Raw genomic sequence first — 16,099 nt, 5'->3', positions numbered from 1 at the left:
TTTTACCATGCAAACAAGGCCAATGTATGTTTGCTTCTTGTTCGTCACGTGTTCAAGGGTCTCATGATCAGGCTGCTTTTACTGTGATCTGATCTAGAGCCCCGTTCTTTTGGCTGATAAGTTATGGCTGAAAGTACTGTTGGCTGATTTGCTGTAAGAGAAAAATATTTTTCGTTGGCTAAAAAAAGTACGGCTTATAAGCCAAGCAAACAGGACGATCTGTAGGTAACATGACAGGCTTAGAACAGTTTGACATAATTTTTCATAACAAAGAGATCTCGCAGGGACGCATGATGCCAATACACCACATGATTACGAGTTTTTTAAAGTAATATTACAAGAGTGACAGACCAAAACATGAACATACAACAGGAAAAGGACTGCAATAGTTCTTACAGGATCCTCTCTTCAGTACAAACTGTGATCAAACATGACGGTAGCACAAAGGAAAAACAACCAATAGTAGTGCTAGTCCATCCCAGTGCAGTGCCAGAAGACAGCTAAGTGCCCTGGGTGGAAGCAATATCCTGCCATTTCAAGCGGTGACGATGTAGTCAACGATTACCCTCACTCTCTCATTGTTCTTCAAATCATCTATAAAGATCCTGGTCATTCCATCAGCATGATCATTAACTCGGAGATGCACCTCTTGGAGTTTTTTTAGGGTGTCGGTGCCAAATATACCATGGAAGGCTTCAAACCGCATCTCAATCATCTCGAGTTCTGGCATCGCATTGTCTGAAAAGACTAGCTTTGGCACAAAAGGTGCAAAGAAGCGAAGCAGCTTTAGTTTCTCGAATCCAGCAGTAACAAAGACCTCTCCGTCAGACAATGTCTTGTTCTTCTCAAGAATGTCCTCTATGTCCTGGTCTGGGTTTGCTGCAATCAGTGAAAAGGTGAGAGAAAACAGTGAAGGCAGTGAGCGGAGGAGCTCGAGAGTATCTGTCCGGAGAACTGTCATGGATAGGGATAACTTATTAAGACTATGGAGCTTAGTGATCCACTGTGGGGGTCTTTCCAACTTGCCGGACAGCTCAAGGGCAACGAGGTATATTGGAGGTGCAGACATGGAGTCCAATGAGTTGATAAAATCAGAACCCTCATCATTGATTGCCAGGGTCTGCAGACTGCAGCTGCCAAGGTACTCAATAGCGGATTGCAATTCTGTGAAGGCCTGACCATCCTTCGGTATGCTAAGTTTGTAAATGACGAGCTTCCTCAGTCCTGTCAACTGATGAAGGCCTTCTACAGCTGTTGATTCCCCAACAATTTCAATCCCTGACAGTATACGAAGTGATTTCAGTGCGTCCTTACTTTTTTCTTGCAGCAATGCACCTTTTCTTGCTTCCTTACTTTTTTCCTGAGGCCATCTCACCCCCTTCCGTGGGTTTTTGTTCCCACCAAGTATGTTACTGATGCATTTTAGCTGGCCTACAGATTTAGGCAGCTCCCTTACATTTGTCTCTCTTATGTCAAGAGTTTCTAAGTATATGAGTTTCCCAATCTTTGAAGGAATTTTGGTAATTTCTGTTCGTCGTAGGCTCAAATACTTCAGTACAAGCATTTTACATATGTCATCCAGATGTTTCTCTTTCAAACCCTTCCATCCCTCAAGATCTAACACTTGTATTATTCCATTATTGAATGAATGGAAAGGAAGCTGATTCAGACTCCCAAAAACCGTCAGTGATCGCACTTGAGACAAGTTCATGCCTTTTGTTGAATCTCCAGGCTTGGATCCACTACCCTGCATAGAAAGCCGACGGACTTTATTGCTAGGCGCTGCCATCATCCAGTGGCCACCAACCACAGTAATAAAATTCTCTTCGCTTGACTTGGATACGATATATTCAAGAACCATGTCATGAACTTGAAAGGTTTTTAGCTTTCCATTGCTGCTGTGCTTCAAAGGGCGTATTATCTTCCTTTTCATGAGCTGATTAAAGTAAGTTTCTGCAACTTCCTCCTCTGTCAAACCTTGCCCCTCGCTAACAAAACCTTCAGCTATCCAACGCCTAGTCAAACGCTTCCTGCTAATTTTCCAACCTTTTGGAAATACACTCATGTACAGTGAGCAGGTTTTGAGATATCCAGGCAAATCATTATAGCAACAATCGAGTATCCTTGTGACCTCATCCAGAGTAAGACGATCTACTGACTTTGGAAATACTGACCTACAAACTTCACCCCCGTTTGGATTGCAGGCAACAAGGCCAGCAATGGTGACTATGGCCAACGGCAGCCCCCCGCATATTTTCCAAATCTCCTTGTCTTGATCCTGAACTTTCTCGCTGTGTTTGTCTTGATCCTGAACTTTCTCGCTGTGTTTGTCTTCACCCTGAACTTTCTGGCTGTGTTTGTCTTGATCCTGAACTCTGTGTTTGTCTTCCTGAACTTTCTCACTGTGTTTGCTGCTTATGGATTCAGAAACACTTTGATCAAATAAGCTCTTGGAGTCATTCTCTTTGAGAAAATCAATTCTATGCAGAAGATCAATTCTTTCTCGCCGGGAGCATGCGGCACCAACAGCTTGAAATCTTGTTGTCACTATAATTCTACTGCGTTTCTTATTATCTGGCAAGCAGTTTCTGATACTCTCCCATGTTTTTGCAGACCATATGTCATCAATTAGGAGGAGATACCTAGCAAGAAAACAAAAAGAAATTGCATGAGATACAAGGTTATCTTCTGTCCAAGACATGGTTTATTATTGGAAAAAGTCTATATAACCCCCCCAACTATTCAGGGTGGACTACTTCACCCCCCCAACTATAAAACCGGATTTTCTACCCCCTGAACTTTCCAAAACCGGTCAAATAACCCCCCAGACGGTTTTGGACAGTGGTTTTGCTACAGTGACGGTGGTTTTGTCTTTTTCTTTTTTATTTATTTGTGCTGAATCTTTGAAAAATCGTAGTAAATCACAGAAAAATCATAAAATGGAAAATCTAATTTTGTTGGACTCCACATGAGTAGATCTACACATTGAACATATAATATGGTGTGCTTTAGTACAAAGTTTTTGCTGTAGCTTTAGATCTATGCTTTTCTGTAATTAATTGGAATAATTCATAGTTGCAGCTTCTATGGTCTAATTATGGTGAAATTTTAATGGTGGGCTAATTATTGTATGCTTGAACTATAGTAAAAATTTAATACTCATTGATCATGTATAACTTAGTTATAGATAAAACACAGATTTAACAAGAATAAACCTAAATAAATCTATAATTAAGTTATACATGATCCAATGAGTATGAAATTTTTACTACAGTTCAATCATACAATAATTAGCCCACCATAAAAATTTCACCACAATTGGAACATAGAAGCTGCAACTATGAATTATTTAAATTAATTATAGAAAAACATAGATATAAAGCTACAGCAAAAACTTTGTAATAAAGCATACCATATTATATGTTCACTGTGTAGATCTACTCATGTGGAGTCCAACAAAATTAGATTTTCCATTTTATGATTTTTCTGTGATTTACTACGATTTTTCAAAGATTCAGCACAAATAAATAAAAAAGAAAAAGACAAAACCACCGTCACTGTAGCAAAACAACTGTCCAAAACCTTCTGGGGGGTTATTTGACCGGTTTTGGAAAGTTCAGGGGGTAGAAAATTCGGTTTTATAGTTTGGGGGGTGAAGTAGTCCACCCTGAATAGTTGGGGGGTTATATAGACTTTTTCCGTTTATTATTAGGTGAGGTTCTTCTTCTTCTGAGCTTATGAAATCCAAATATAAGGAACTAATCCTGGCTTGGTTAGGGCCTTAGGGGTGTGGATTTACATTCAGGCAACCCAAGTTTAAATCCTAGATCATTGATAACAAGGAGGTACCGATTTTTGGTACTTTAGTTAGTTAGTTACCACATCCATGTTTAATTTTTAGTCTCTCTTGATACCTTTTCAAGGATAGTAAAAAAAAGATAATGATGAAGCTTCTTAGCTTCTCTTAGGTTGTTCATCATTTTTAAGATGGTTCCCAACTTCCCATATCATATATATGTATGTTTATTAAACACTGAAAAGGTTTGGAGCTGCCATGTCGGCACTCCTGCTGCTGAAAGGAAACATTAGGAAGACCACCCCCATGAATGCCATGTTCTGGAAGGGTGTTGCATAGTGCAGTGGCAGCGATTGTGCTTCAATTTGTGATGCTAATGTGTTATGACCCATGAGCTAGAGTGCAAGTTGGAGTCCTTATATTATATGTTCGTACCACGTGTGCACACAAGTGTCATCACTTTCAAGCATTCCTCAAGAGGTTTAGTTTGGAAAACAATGACAAGACATGCAAGGCTGCCTTGTCCAGATAAAGAATGACAATGATTGTACCATGTATATCCATCCCCTCTTGCTGACATTAAGCTGGTGGCCAGATCACAAGATTGAACGGAATACCTGTTAGAAGTGAGCAACTTCAATCTATTCCATTGCCAATGGGGCTAGATGTACAAGGTACATATACAGAAAACCCCTGTGAGTATACACACCTAACACACACATCTAACAGTACCAAACCATATTGAGAAGGAAATAGTCGTTGTGTTTGGAATGGATATAATGGATTGACAAAGAAGCAATGAAATAATTTTAATATATACCTCTTTTCATCCAGGTGCTGTTTTAGCTCTTTGACAAGTTGATCGCGGCCCGTTGTTTTTATCTTGATCTGCTTTGTACCAGAACTCCCATCATTGCCTTGCTTTCTGTCACCTTGGTCCAGTGACACAGCTCGCTTCAGTTTGCTTGTAATGTGTATCACTAGGTTCTTTTCGAAGCTTGCTGCCTCACTGCCACGTTGTTCCTGATTTCTGTCCTGTGGCATGACTTGATTCAGAATACTACTGAGGACTGCATCTTCGTCATAGTTCTGAGACACAGTGACCAAAGCCCGGCAGTCAAATTCATTACTGACTCTCCGGTACAATGCTGTGGCAATGGTGGTCTTACCCACACCCCCAAATCCAATAATCGACAAAACAGTTCGCTCTGGGTGAGGTTTGGTTACCCACTCCTGAAGCTCCTTTATGTTATTCATCCCCACAGGCTCCTTAATATTGATGAGCTGATGGTCTGCAACCTGATGCTCAGCAATGTCGCTGTACATAGTGGATCGGATTCCAGGTCTATTTTTGTTGCCTTTGATTGGATTTTCAACTCCATATCTGCTGCGTCGTTCTGCAATCTGTTGTGCCCGGACCTTAAGTGCAGAAATATTTGTAGCAATTTGACGGCGCGGCCACCATGTCTTGAGTTCGTAGAGTCTCATGACTATGAAGGTGCATTTGACATCACTGATGGAATCATGAGGGAGGCGGTGGGCAAAGTCATCAATGCAATCTTCAACATCATAAGCAATGTCACGGATCTGCTTCATCCAATCCTTCGTCCGGTTGTCTTGATCATCTGGGTTGCTGAGGTCGCGAAGGAATGCCTGCATGCTGGCAAGCTCATCGTTGATGTACTGGATGTCACCACGAACCCCCCTGATTAAAGTATACTCCTGGGAGAGAAGGCCGCCCAGCTTTCCCAGGAGAGACTTCATGGTGGCTTGTGAAGCACCTACAACCAACTCCATCTTCTCTATGTTCTTAACCACAACAATATCTCTCTGGAGCAAAGATATGGCACTGTTGCAAGTGCAGGAAAGTATAAGTCGACTGGTAGTTCAGACCAAGCAGAGACCAGCGGCCGTTCAGATCAAGTGCAGAGCAGTTGACAGTTCAGGACTTCAGGTCCATTTTCTGGTCACAGTACACATTGAATGAATAAAAAACATGCAAATAACCAGACCAATATGAACTCAAATCGAGCAACATAACCAGAAAAATTGCTACAGACAACAAATCGTCTCTTATCCGGAATCTGTGAAGATGTAGCAATGCAAAGCACCACTATCCTACCACTGAAATTTTATACACTGATGGATATACATACTGAATTATTATTGTGATTCATAAATCATCTGCGTTACTCTGTTAATGGAAATGGGGAAAGCCTCGATTCAAAAAAAAAAAAACCATCTGCATCACTGAATCTATCAATGGAGAATGTGGTACTCTCCCACAATCTCATCACGGAAATTTTAGTCCGTAGATATTCCCATATCCTGTCCAGATCACAGAACCAGCCCAAAAGTAGCAAGCACTGACTCTCCTACATACTGCTAATATTTGAGTCACTCACAGCCACAGCCCACAGGTAGCAAAAACCAACATTCTGAACTAGAAAAAGGCATAGGCGAATAGTATGGGCTTCCTTTCAGTAGTCTTCTTGTCGTTGTTATACCAATAATATAGAGATTACTACTAATTAGTTCATGACTAATCAAATTAGATCTACTCCAACATACAGCCCGTTCGCTTGTTGGTTTCAGCCAGCTCAAATCAGCTAGGCAACAGTGTTTTTCTCTCACCACACCAGCACCAGCCAGCCCAAATCAGCCCAGAAACCAACCAGCGAACAGACCGATAGTATACATATTTTACGATTCACTGAGCTAGTTGGTTCGATGAAATCAGGATGGACCGTGGAATGAAAAAAAATCAAGCTCAAGAAAATAACATTTTTCAGCGAGTCACAGACTCACAGCAAGCGAAACAATAAGCTGCCAGATCGGCACAAGACGAGATAAGAGAGCGGATGACGAGCAAGGGACGCACCCGTGCAACGAAAGATCCAGATCCAGGCATCTGATGGTAGTCGCCGGCGCCGGAGCGGGGCAGTACAGTGGAAGGTACGGGGGCGATGTAGGTTGCCTAGTCCATTTCAGCTTTCGCTGGTTTTTGGTTCGACAGGCGTAGACCTTGGAGTCAGTCAAGGTAATCGTAAAATTTCATAAACCCCCTCGGAAGTCACTCCCTCTCCAAAAGCGCATTAAACCCCTCCAAAGTTTTCTTCTCCTTTGAACTTTGAACAGGGTCCATAGGAGTAATTTGTACCGAATACTCACTCCGTCCCGATAGTTCCTGCTGATTAATTTTCTTAAATCTCCTACAACTAAAAAGAACAAAGCGTGGATATTTTTTTAAATCGCATTAAGCCTGATTGCGACAGGATAGAAGGGCATTTCTCTCTCCAGTGGTCACTCATTGTCTATGTATGGTCTGTGTCGCAGCCACTTCAGGGGTCTAGACTTCTGGATTTTGAACTACAGTCGGCGCGACGTTAATAGACGTGCCCCTCAATTCGCGTATTTCTATCTCGTGTGAAGGCGCTTCATGCGATTGAGGTGAAGAAGGAAAAATAAACTGAGGGTTAAAGTGAGGGCTCTCCATGGCTATTGAGTCTGGATGCAAATTGTTTGCTCGGTGTTTTCTCACCATCCTATTGTATTTTTTCTGGCTCTCTTTTCGTTTCAACTCCTTCTCTTGTGGAGTCATTTGCAGTTTTCTTGTAGCATTTTTCCGTGCATACAAGTCACGTCGTCTCTTATTTAAAAGCGCCTTTTGTTCAGAAGACATTGCAGCCCTTCGTGCTCTATCTAGCTCACGCTTACGTTCTTTTGGACACGTGACAATTTGTCGATGGAACAGGATGCATTTACAGCACCTATATATAATAGAAAAGTACGGTCTCAAATAAAATACATAAGGGCATATATTGCAAGAATATTAATTTATTATTACATTTTCATGAACCACAATTGGGTTGCCCACTACACTTTTTCTTCTCAAATAGATAACATTAATGAAAAAAACAATTTGTATTAAATTTTCTCTTTCTCTTTTACGCTGCGCACGTTCATCTATTTGCGCTTATGAATTTGATGTTGTATGGTTACCTGTTAGAAAATAAGTTGATAAATATTTGCTTAATTACCATAAATAATACAAGTGAATGCATATATGAACATGAGTATAAATAATTACCTCCATTGATGATGTTTGTCAAGTCTTCAAATGGTGCACGACCTTCATTATTTTGCATATGTTCCATTGTGATTTCACTGAACACAAAATTAACCAATAAATTCGTATTATCAAACTTATCCATGAGAGAGTTGATAAAAAGTTCCATTGACGCTAGAAAGAGTGAAATACTCCCTCCGTCTAAAAAAATGTACTTTGACTAAGTTTGTATTAGAAAATATTAATATTCATGATACAAAATAAGTATCATTAGAGACACACATGCTAAAACTATTTACTACCTGAATGGGCGCCACCTCCTATCGTGCCCATTCAGGATCCTATTGACTACCTGAATGATCAATTGTTTTTAGGTTCTAATATCAATTGCTAATTATGTAACACCTTGTGATGTTGATGGAAAGATGTTCATGAAATCCCATCAAGCTAAAAAGTTCCATTGACGCTACCTAATATCAACAACATCTAGACGTAGGTTGTTCCTGAAATTAATACAACGTTTGGTCTTCCTTTTATTTATTGAACTGCATCCGAAACCCCATCAGCATCTTGCGTCATTCCTTCAGTTGTTCCTGAAATTAAGCATTCAAAATTTATATATAAGAACCTAATCTAAGCATATCAACAGAAACAGACACTATGAAGCAAAAAAAGCCCAACAATAACTGAATTATTTTTTGCATCTTTTCATCTCAGGTCTAGTTGTGAATGGCTAATTGGAAAAGAAAAACACAAGAATTTCCAAGTGCACTGAATTACTGGTTGCAGATACGATGAATCTTCATAGCACCCAAACTGGAGAATACATAGATAGTCGTGATAGCATACACTAAACCTGACAGTGCAGCTATCTAAAATTGATATGAATCATCGCAGCAACCAAACTGGAGAATCGATGAATACCCATGATGGCATACACCAAGTAATAAAAGCAGGAGTAAACTCATGTTTTGTCATTCAGATTCCTGATGGAGAAGGGTTAGAGGATGGGTCAAGTAGGACGTTCCACAAGTAGTCAATTTTACATATTTTCTGTTTTTTAATATTAGGTGACCATAAATTTTTCAGCAAAACTGACAATTAGAAAGGCTGATTTGACAAAACAACAAAGCATGTTCACAGACTTAGCGTTCTTGTAACCCGTAGCTAGGCATGAAAAATTGATTATCAGGAAACTATAAATATCTTCATGACAGTCAACTTGAACAAATGCTAACCTTAGCAGATTTAACCAAGGAGCCAGTAACGAAATAAATTTTGACAATGATGAAGTGGTATTCTGATGTCCAGATTATTTATCAGACTCTTTTAGCAATTGTCCAATCTACATACAACTCAAAGAACATCACATGAGTGATGTACAAAAACAGTCCATATTATGGAGAAACAATTAGCATTTTTACAGTGTAAAAATGGCAGAGAAAAAGCAGTATGGATATATTATATAAAAGCATAGTAGGTTTGATTTTGAATCCCACACCGACTTTCAGTTTCCTCATTCTCCCCTTGAGTATATATTCCATGCTAAAATCCAGAGGGTAATTGTGCAATCAGATGGAACATGCAGCATGAGACTGATTAATCTCCGGAGACCCTTTTATAGTACTACTTGCTAAAAATCACATGAGCTAAAAATTCTCGACGTAGGTCATTCTCCTTCTCGACGCAGGTGCATCTACGAGGACACAACCACCAAGATTTGCTAGCATGGAGACACATTTTGTCGAACATGTTGCCCGCGTTACATTCCCCACTTAGGTGTCCGTTTTTTCGCACAGAAGGGAGAGCTGGGAAGGGGTGAGCATACCCTGGTTGACCACCTACGTCGTCGGGATGCCGCGCAAGGACGCGTGCGTCGCCTCCAGCACCGGGACGTTGTGCCACCTTCACCAGCACCACGGTGCCCCCGATCTGGCCCTCCAGCACCGTGGACGCCGCGCCGCCTCACGGTGGTCGAAGGCGTGCAGCACGGCCAAGCGGGGAGTCACGGAGGGGAGGGGAGCGATGCCGCGATCGCAAGGGGAGCGACAAGTAGGGAGGAGACCAAGGCAGATGGAACACGTGAGCGTGAAACCAAATGAAATGAGGAAAAAGTTGTCCCTTTTGCAAATGCAAAGATGAGGAGTAATTAAATGTAGGCAGATTTGGCAAGGTTGTCAGAAATGCAAAGAGGTTACTTTTGTCTTAATTCTCTTTCCTTCTGTGTTAATTCTCTTTCCTTTTTTCGTTGCCATGTATGCTGGTGCATGCAAACATGCAATCAGCCTGTTCGCTTGTTGCTTTCAGCCAGCCCAAATCAGCCAGCCAACAGTGTTTTCCTCTCATAATAAACCAGCACCAGCAAGCCCAAACCAGCCCAGAAACCAACCAGCGAACAGGCCGAATGTGTATATGGATAGCACAATAATTTTTCACTTCCTATTTTGCCGTGATTCCTATATCACATGACATGCAATATTCAATCAAGGAGATATCGTGGGATCGCAGACGTGGGCAGACGGACGAACTAAAATAAATATCGCAATAAAAAATATACACACTTTGTTCATTTTAATTGCAGGAGATTTAAGAAAATTTAACCAGCAGGAACTATCGGGACGGAGTGAGTATTCGGTACAAATTACTCCTATGGCCCCTGTTCAAAGTTCAAAGGAGAAGAAAACTTCGGAGGGGTTTAATGCGCTTTTGGAGAGGGAGAGACTTCGGAGGGGGTTTATGAAATTTTACGATTACCTTGAGTGACTCCAAGGTCTACGCCTGTCGAACCAAAAAACCAGCGAAAGCTGAAATGGACTAGGCAACCTACATCGCCCCGTACCTTCCACTGTACTGCCCCACTCCGGCGCCGGCGACTACCATCAGATGCGTGGATCTGGATCTTTCGTTGCACGGGTGCGTCCCTTGCTCGTCATCCGCTCTCTTCTCTCGTCTTGTGCCGATCTGGCTGCTTATTGTTTCGCTTGCTGTGAGTCTGACTCGCTGAAAAATGTTATTTTCTTGAGCTTGTTTTTTTTTTCATTCCACGGTCCATCCTGATTTCATCGAACCAACTAGCTCAGTGAATCGTAAAATATGTATACTATGTTGGAGTAGATCTAATTTGATTAGTCATGAACTAATTAGTAGCAATCTCTATATTATTGGTATAACAACGACAAGAAGACTACTGAAAGGAAGCCCATACTATTCGCCTATGCCTTTTTCTAGTTCAGAATGTTGGTTTTTGCTACCTGTGGGCTGTGGCTGTGAGTGACTCAAATATTAGCAGTATGTAGGAGAGTCAGTGCTTGCTACTTTTGGGCTGGTTCTGTGATCTGGACAGGATATGGGAATATCTACGGACTAAAATTTCCGTGATGAGATTGTGGGAGAGTACCACATACTCCATTGATAGATTCAGTGATGCAGATGATTTTTTTTTTGAATCGAGGCTTTCCCCATTTCCATTAACAGAGTAACGCAGATGATTTATGAATCACAATAATAATTCAGTATGTATATCCATCAGTGTATAAAATTTCAGTGGTAGGATAGTGGTGCTTTGCATTGCTACATCTTCACAGATTCCGGATAAGAGTCTTTGCCTCCTTGGTGCTCCCCATCGTGGTCATCCTAACTCCAGAAGGGCACAGTTCCCTGGTTGACCATATAGGCTAAACTAGATCTAGGCTCAAAATAAGTTTCCCCTGCCTTATGCAGACCCCAGGCCTCTGATTTGCATAGGAGAAAAGGAGGAACTCGTTTGGAGAATGAAGATGGCACACTCAAAAGAACAGATCTGAGCTCCAGGTATTTTACTCTTTTCGACTGAGGACAATCTAAAAGGCATCTGTTTCGTTTCTTTTCCTGGTACTTAGTCCATTTCTTCTCCGACATCAACAGTTTTGGCTTTGGCAGATAAGTCCTTCCATAGTGACCTTTATTTTTGCCCCTTTTTTCAGGTTCTGTGCCTCCGACCTGAATGTTCATAAGTCATGGATTATAATTGCATACAAGATCACTATTAATTATTCTGTGCTAGAGGCTGTGGTATACTAACCCTCTCGTTATTATTAATTAGTGCGTTAATTCCTCCATGTACTTTAGTACCTCCCATATATGTTGCTTATATTGGTTCCTGGTGATTTTTATCAGCAGGGTTGCTACAGAGATTTTGTTTGCAAAGACGCAGTGCAAAATACAAAAGCCAAACGGGAACACCTGCATACCCATTTTCCCAGGTCAGATATCAATATCATCGACCTCTGTTTCATGCACCCTTGTCAGATCTTGGTCTGCATTATTCATACTTGAGATCAGCAAAATAAGGATGAAATAATCACGGGCGACAACACTACAGGACTCAGCCATTTGCAACCTGTGACACAATATCCATATTTTAGCACTTGCTCATTTTTATTTTTATTTTTGTTGTAACAGGTTATTTTCAAATCAGTTTTTAGGGGCTGGTGATACATAAGCTCTAAAAAAAATGGGCCTCATGGAAGCTGCCGTAGTGTCAGGAATATTGAAGTTTGTGGGGAACAAGTTAGCTCCGCTGCTAAATAGTCAATACAGCTCTATAGTGGGTGCAACGAGGGATCTCCAGGAGCTTCATTATCTTGTTGAGGAGGCCAACAATTGGCTGGAAACTGTTGGAGATAAAGCTCCGGGGAGTTGGCTTACAAAGTTGAAAGATGTTGCTTATGCTGCTGATAGTTTTGTTGATGAGCTCCAACTTAAGGTTCAGAAACATGACGCGTCTGGTATTATGTCCAAATATATGTGCACAATACCAAAATCATTGATATTTCAAAACAAGGTGAAGGCAATCAAGAATAAATTTTCTGCAATTGTGAGGCAAAGAGCCGACTTCAGTGTAATAACAAATAGTTACAGATAGAAGAGTGGCATGCCAGAAGAGATGGTGACTATTTCGATGCTGAGGACAGAAGACATATTGTATTGGAAAGTTTGATTTTGAGCTATTTCAATATGTCTTTTCATTTGAAGCAGTGTTTCGCAATATGTTCAGTGTTTCCTAAAGGTTACAAAATTGATAAAGAAAAATTGATTGACCTATGGATTGCTCATGATATGATCACTCCAGAGAACGGTGTTGAATACTTGGAGCATATTGGGCAGAGGTGCTTTGATTCTCTTCTGCAAATGTCTTTTCTACAAGAAGTGTATGAAGGATATGGAAGAGTGACATACACCATGCATGATCTGATTCATGATCTTGCCCTGGCCATCATGGATGAGGAAATTTTACCTCTTGTGCCAAAGGTAGCAACCAGTTCCACCAAGAGCTACAGATACTTTTCTATAACTGAACAACCACGAAATCTTCTGTCTGAGAATCTTTTTAAAGAAGAGCGCGCAGTGTATGTTGCAGATGGTGATTATTTCAAGTTTGGAAGGGCTTTGCAAAATGCAAAGCACTTGCGTAGTATCACTGTGAAATATGCAGAATCAGTACCCACAACCATATTTCAGGCAAAAAATCTGAAGTATCTTGAGATTTCTGGTTTAAAATGTGAAATGCTCCCTGAAGCTATCTCAGATATTTGGAGCCTTGAAGCTCTTCAATTAACAAATGGTGATATTCTCAATTTGCCTAAATCCATTGGTAACCTCAAGAAGTTAAGAACGCTCAACCTTTCATGTTGTAAACGGCTTAAGAGTTTACCAGGTTCTGTTAGCAGTTGCCACATGATTTCAAACATGGACCTTAGTGGTTGCATTGAATTTGAAGTGTTGCCAGAATTTACTGGTACAAATAAAAGGTTAATAGTACTGAGAATAAGTCATACAAAAATTAAGAGGCTACCACCAAGTATCATATTACTAAAAAATCTAGAGTGTTTGGACCTTCAGTGGTGTCGTGAGCTAGTAGAGTTGCCCGAAGGTATTGAGAACCTGGAGAAACTTGAAGTATTGAACCTAAAAGGATGTAATAAGTTGAGAATAATGCCAACAGGCATTGGGAAGCTTAACCAAATACAAATTCTGAGTACATTTGTTGTGGCAGAGGGTGAAAAATCTGCGAGAATAACAGAGCTTGGGAATATTAGGATGATCACTGGGGACCTAAGTATCAGAGGCATTGCATGTGTGAGTGTGATGAACCTGGATGATGCACACAACGCATGCTTGAAAGAGAAGACAAACTTGCAGAGGTTACAGCTACATTGGGGGAGAAATGACGCAGGCAAGGAGAGGAACGTAGAAGCTATATTTGATGCTCTGCAACCACCACCAGAGATAAAAGAGCTTTACATTAGTGAGTATGCAGGTGTGCGATGCACACGGTGGATGCTGAATCAAGTTGGTGGCGGAGTACAGGGGCGTCCTCAGTTTCCATTATTGACTGTGATGACGCTATATGGCTTCCAAAACTTGAACAATCTGGAAGGTCTCATGGAGTTGCCTTGCTTGGAGGAGCTTAAGCTGCAATGGATGCCTTTGCTTAGAAGCATAAGCGGAGGCCCATTTCCTTCACTGGTGAAGCTAAGAATGGAGGGACTACGTAGTTTGGGAGAGGTACGGATGGCAGACGAGACTTTGCCTGATGGGGATGGGGGAAGAATAAAAATTGGTAAATACCTCTCAGATCTACATATTGAGGAATGTCCTAAATTGATGCTGAACTCATGCTTCCTGTCTTCGCTAGAGCATTTGGTGTTGAAGAGGAGCAATGATCAACTGCTACTATTGCCAGGACAGGGCCAAGGCGAAGGGCCCTCTTCATCCTCCAGTCTCCCACCCTCTTGCAGTTTTAGCCAATTGAACAAGCTTGAGCTATGGGGTATGGCAGCTTCCTCATCGTCACCAACAGCAGCACCTGGATCAGGATCTAAACATGAATGGGAGCTATTACAACGCATGACAGCACTTGAGTCCTTGAAGATTTACCAGTGTGGTGGCCTAACTGAGCTGCCAGACAGCATGAGGAGCCTCACATCCCTCCGGTCTCTTTTTATTAACTTCTGCTCTGCTATCTGCATGCTGCCTGAGTGGCTAGGGGAACTCCGTTTGCTGCAAAAGATGACCATCCGGAGCTGCCATAGCCTGAGGGACCTTCAAATAATTGGTCACTTGGCTTCCCTTCAGGAGCTCCGAATAGAACGCTGCGATGAACTTCACCAATTGCCTGAAAGCCTGGGGGAACTCTGCTCTCTATGCAAATTTGGCATTGCCAGTTTGCAGGGCCTCACTTTCCTTCCCAAGTCGATGTGCCGCCTCACCACCCTTGAGGAGCTTGAGATCTCACACTGCCAGGGCCTCACGTCTTTGCCAGAGTGGATACAAGGCCTCCCTGCTCTGCAGAAATTGAAGATCACCGGCTGCCCTGAACTGGAGAGGCGCTGCAAGAGAGGAACTGGGGAGGACTCGCATCTCACCAGCCACATCCCTCATCTACAGTTTGGGTTCGATGAGGGACCTGCCTGCTAGCCCTTCATCTGGTGAGTTTGTTAGCCTATAGTTATCTCCAGCCATGAGCTCCCTTTCCCTTGGGTAAATTCACAGGAGAACTTATTTACTGATTCCTTTTGATTCTTTGCAAATGTTTCAGGTGCATGCTCCCTTGTAGTTTTGCTTGTACAGTATGCCCTGGGCTTCTGCGCTTGCGTACAGTCTTACCTGTTGTTTACAAAATTCGTACTACACATACATTCATCAAGGGACATGCTCACTACATGTTGCCAGCACCATTGTTGTGAAGCACACATTTCAACATCGTCAACTGGTTGCCAGTGAGCAAAGCATGCTTAAAGGTATTCCTGTAATTTACTTCTTCCTTTCTTTATCCTAAGACAATGACCTGCTCACCGCCTGAAAAATGTGCAACTTATGTACATGTGAGTGTGCTAACTTGAATTCGGATTTCAGGTAGGGCAGGCCCATACGTGATGACTCACTTTGGTATGGAGGTGCGCAGAAGAATGGATCATCTGCTCACTGCTATTTGATGAGCTATCATGGCTTATCATTGACTTGGTCAGATTATATTGCAAGGTGTCTCACAAGCTACAGAGTTTCATTTTGAGCCCGTCTCTACTGATGTAAGGTACATGCACAGAGATGACACAACTCCTAAAGTAATGCAAGAACGCTTTGTAATTTTCCTTGGTAAAATTTCTGCTGGAGAGTACTTCTGTTCTTCACATTCAATTATGCGCTATTTATTGCAAGCCAGAGGAAATTCTGAGCACCTAAAATTAACTTGG

General features: G+C 41.6%; 2 protein-coding genes across 7 annotated transcripts; one reads left to right on the top strand and one right to left on the bottom strand.

Annotated features, from left to right (window-relative positions):
• Nucleotides 1-240: 240 nt before the first annotated feature.
• Nucleotides 241-6,819, bottom strand: LOC136449646 (disease resistance protein Pik-2-like). Of its 2 annotated transcripts, XM_066449758.1 has the most exons (4): nucleotides 6,678-6,819; nucleotides 4,617-5,759; nucleotides 4,348-4,413; nucleotides 241-2,642 (listed from the first exon to the last, which is right to left on the bottom strand). In XM_066449758.1, exons 2-4 carry the CDS (start codon nucleotides 5,591-5,593, stop codon nucleotides 536-538), a joined length of 3,150 nt encoding a protein of 1,049 aa, XP_066305855.1. In that variant the 5' UTR covers nucleotides 5,594-5,759; nucleotides 6,678-6,819; the 3' UTR covers nucleotides 241-535. The 2 variants fall into 2 exon arrangements, with proteins under 2 accessions (XP_066305855.1, XP_066305856.1); XM_066449759.1 differs by lacking the exon at nucleotides 4,348-4,413.
• A 3,825-nt stretch (nucleotides 6,820-10,644) lies between these two features.
• On the top strand, nucleotides 10,645-15,958 carry LOC136449647 (putative disease resistance protein RGA3). 5 transcript variants are annotated; one of them, XM_066449764.1, is made up of 8 exons: nucleotides 10,645-10,778; nucleotides 11,586-11,675; nucleotides 11,828-11,915; nucleotides 12,021-12,106; nucleotides 12,306-14,466; nucleotides 14,542-15,334; nucleotides 15,445-15,646; nucleotides 15,762-15,958. In XM_066449764.1, exons 5-6 carry the CDS (start codon nucleotides 12,861-12,863, stop codon nucleotides 15,321-15,323), a joined length of 2,388 nt encoding a protein of 795 aa, XP_066305861.1. In that variant the 5' UTR covers nucleotides 10,645-10,778; nucleotides 11,586-11,675; nucleotides 11,828-11,915; nucleotides 12,021-12,106; nucleotides 12,306-12,860; the 3' UTR covers nucleotides 15,324-15,334; nucleotides 15,445-15,646; nucleotides 15,762-15,958. The 5 variants fall into 5 exon arrangements, with proteins under 5 accessions (XP_066305861.1, XP_066305859.1, XP_066305857.1 ...); XM_066449762.1 differs by having other exon boundaries at nucleotides 12,024-12,106; nucleotides 12,306-15,334; XM_066449760.1 differs by having other exon boundaries at nucleotides 12,306-15,334.
• The last annotated feature ends 141 nt before the right edge of the window (nucleotides 15,959-16,099 follow it).

The sequence above is a fragment of the Miscanthus floridulus genome, chromosome 5 (assembly GCF_019320115.1).
Source record: "Miscanthus floridulus cultivar M001 chromosome 5, ASM1932011v1, whole genome shotgun sequence".
Taxonomy (NCBI): domain Eukaryota; kingdom Viridiplantae; phylum Streptophyta; class Magnoliopsida; order Poales; family Poaceae; genus Miscanthus; species Miscanthus floridulus.
Note: the sequence above shows the minus strand (reverse complement) of the source record. Positions and strands in the feature narration are given on the sequence as shown.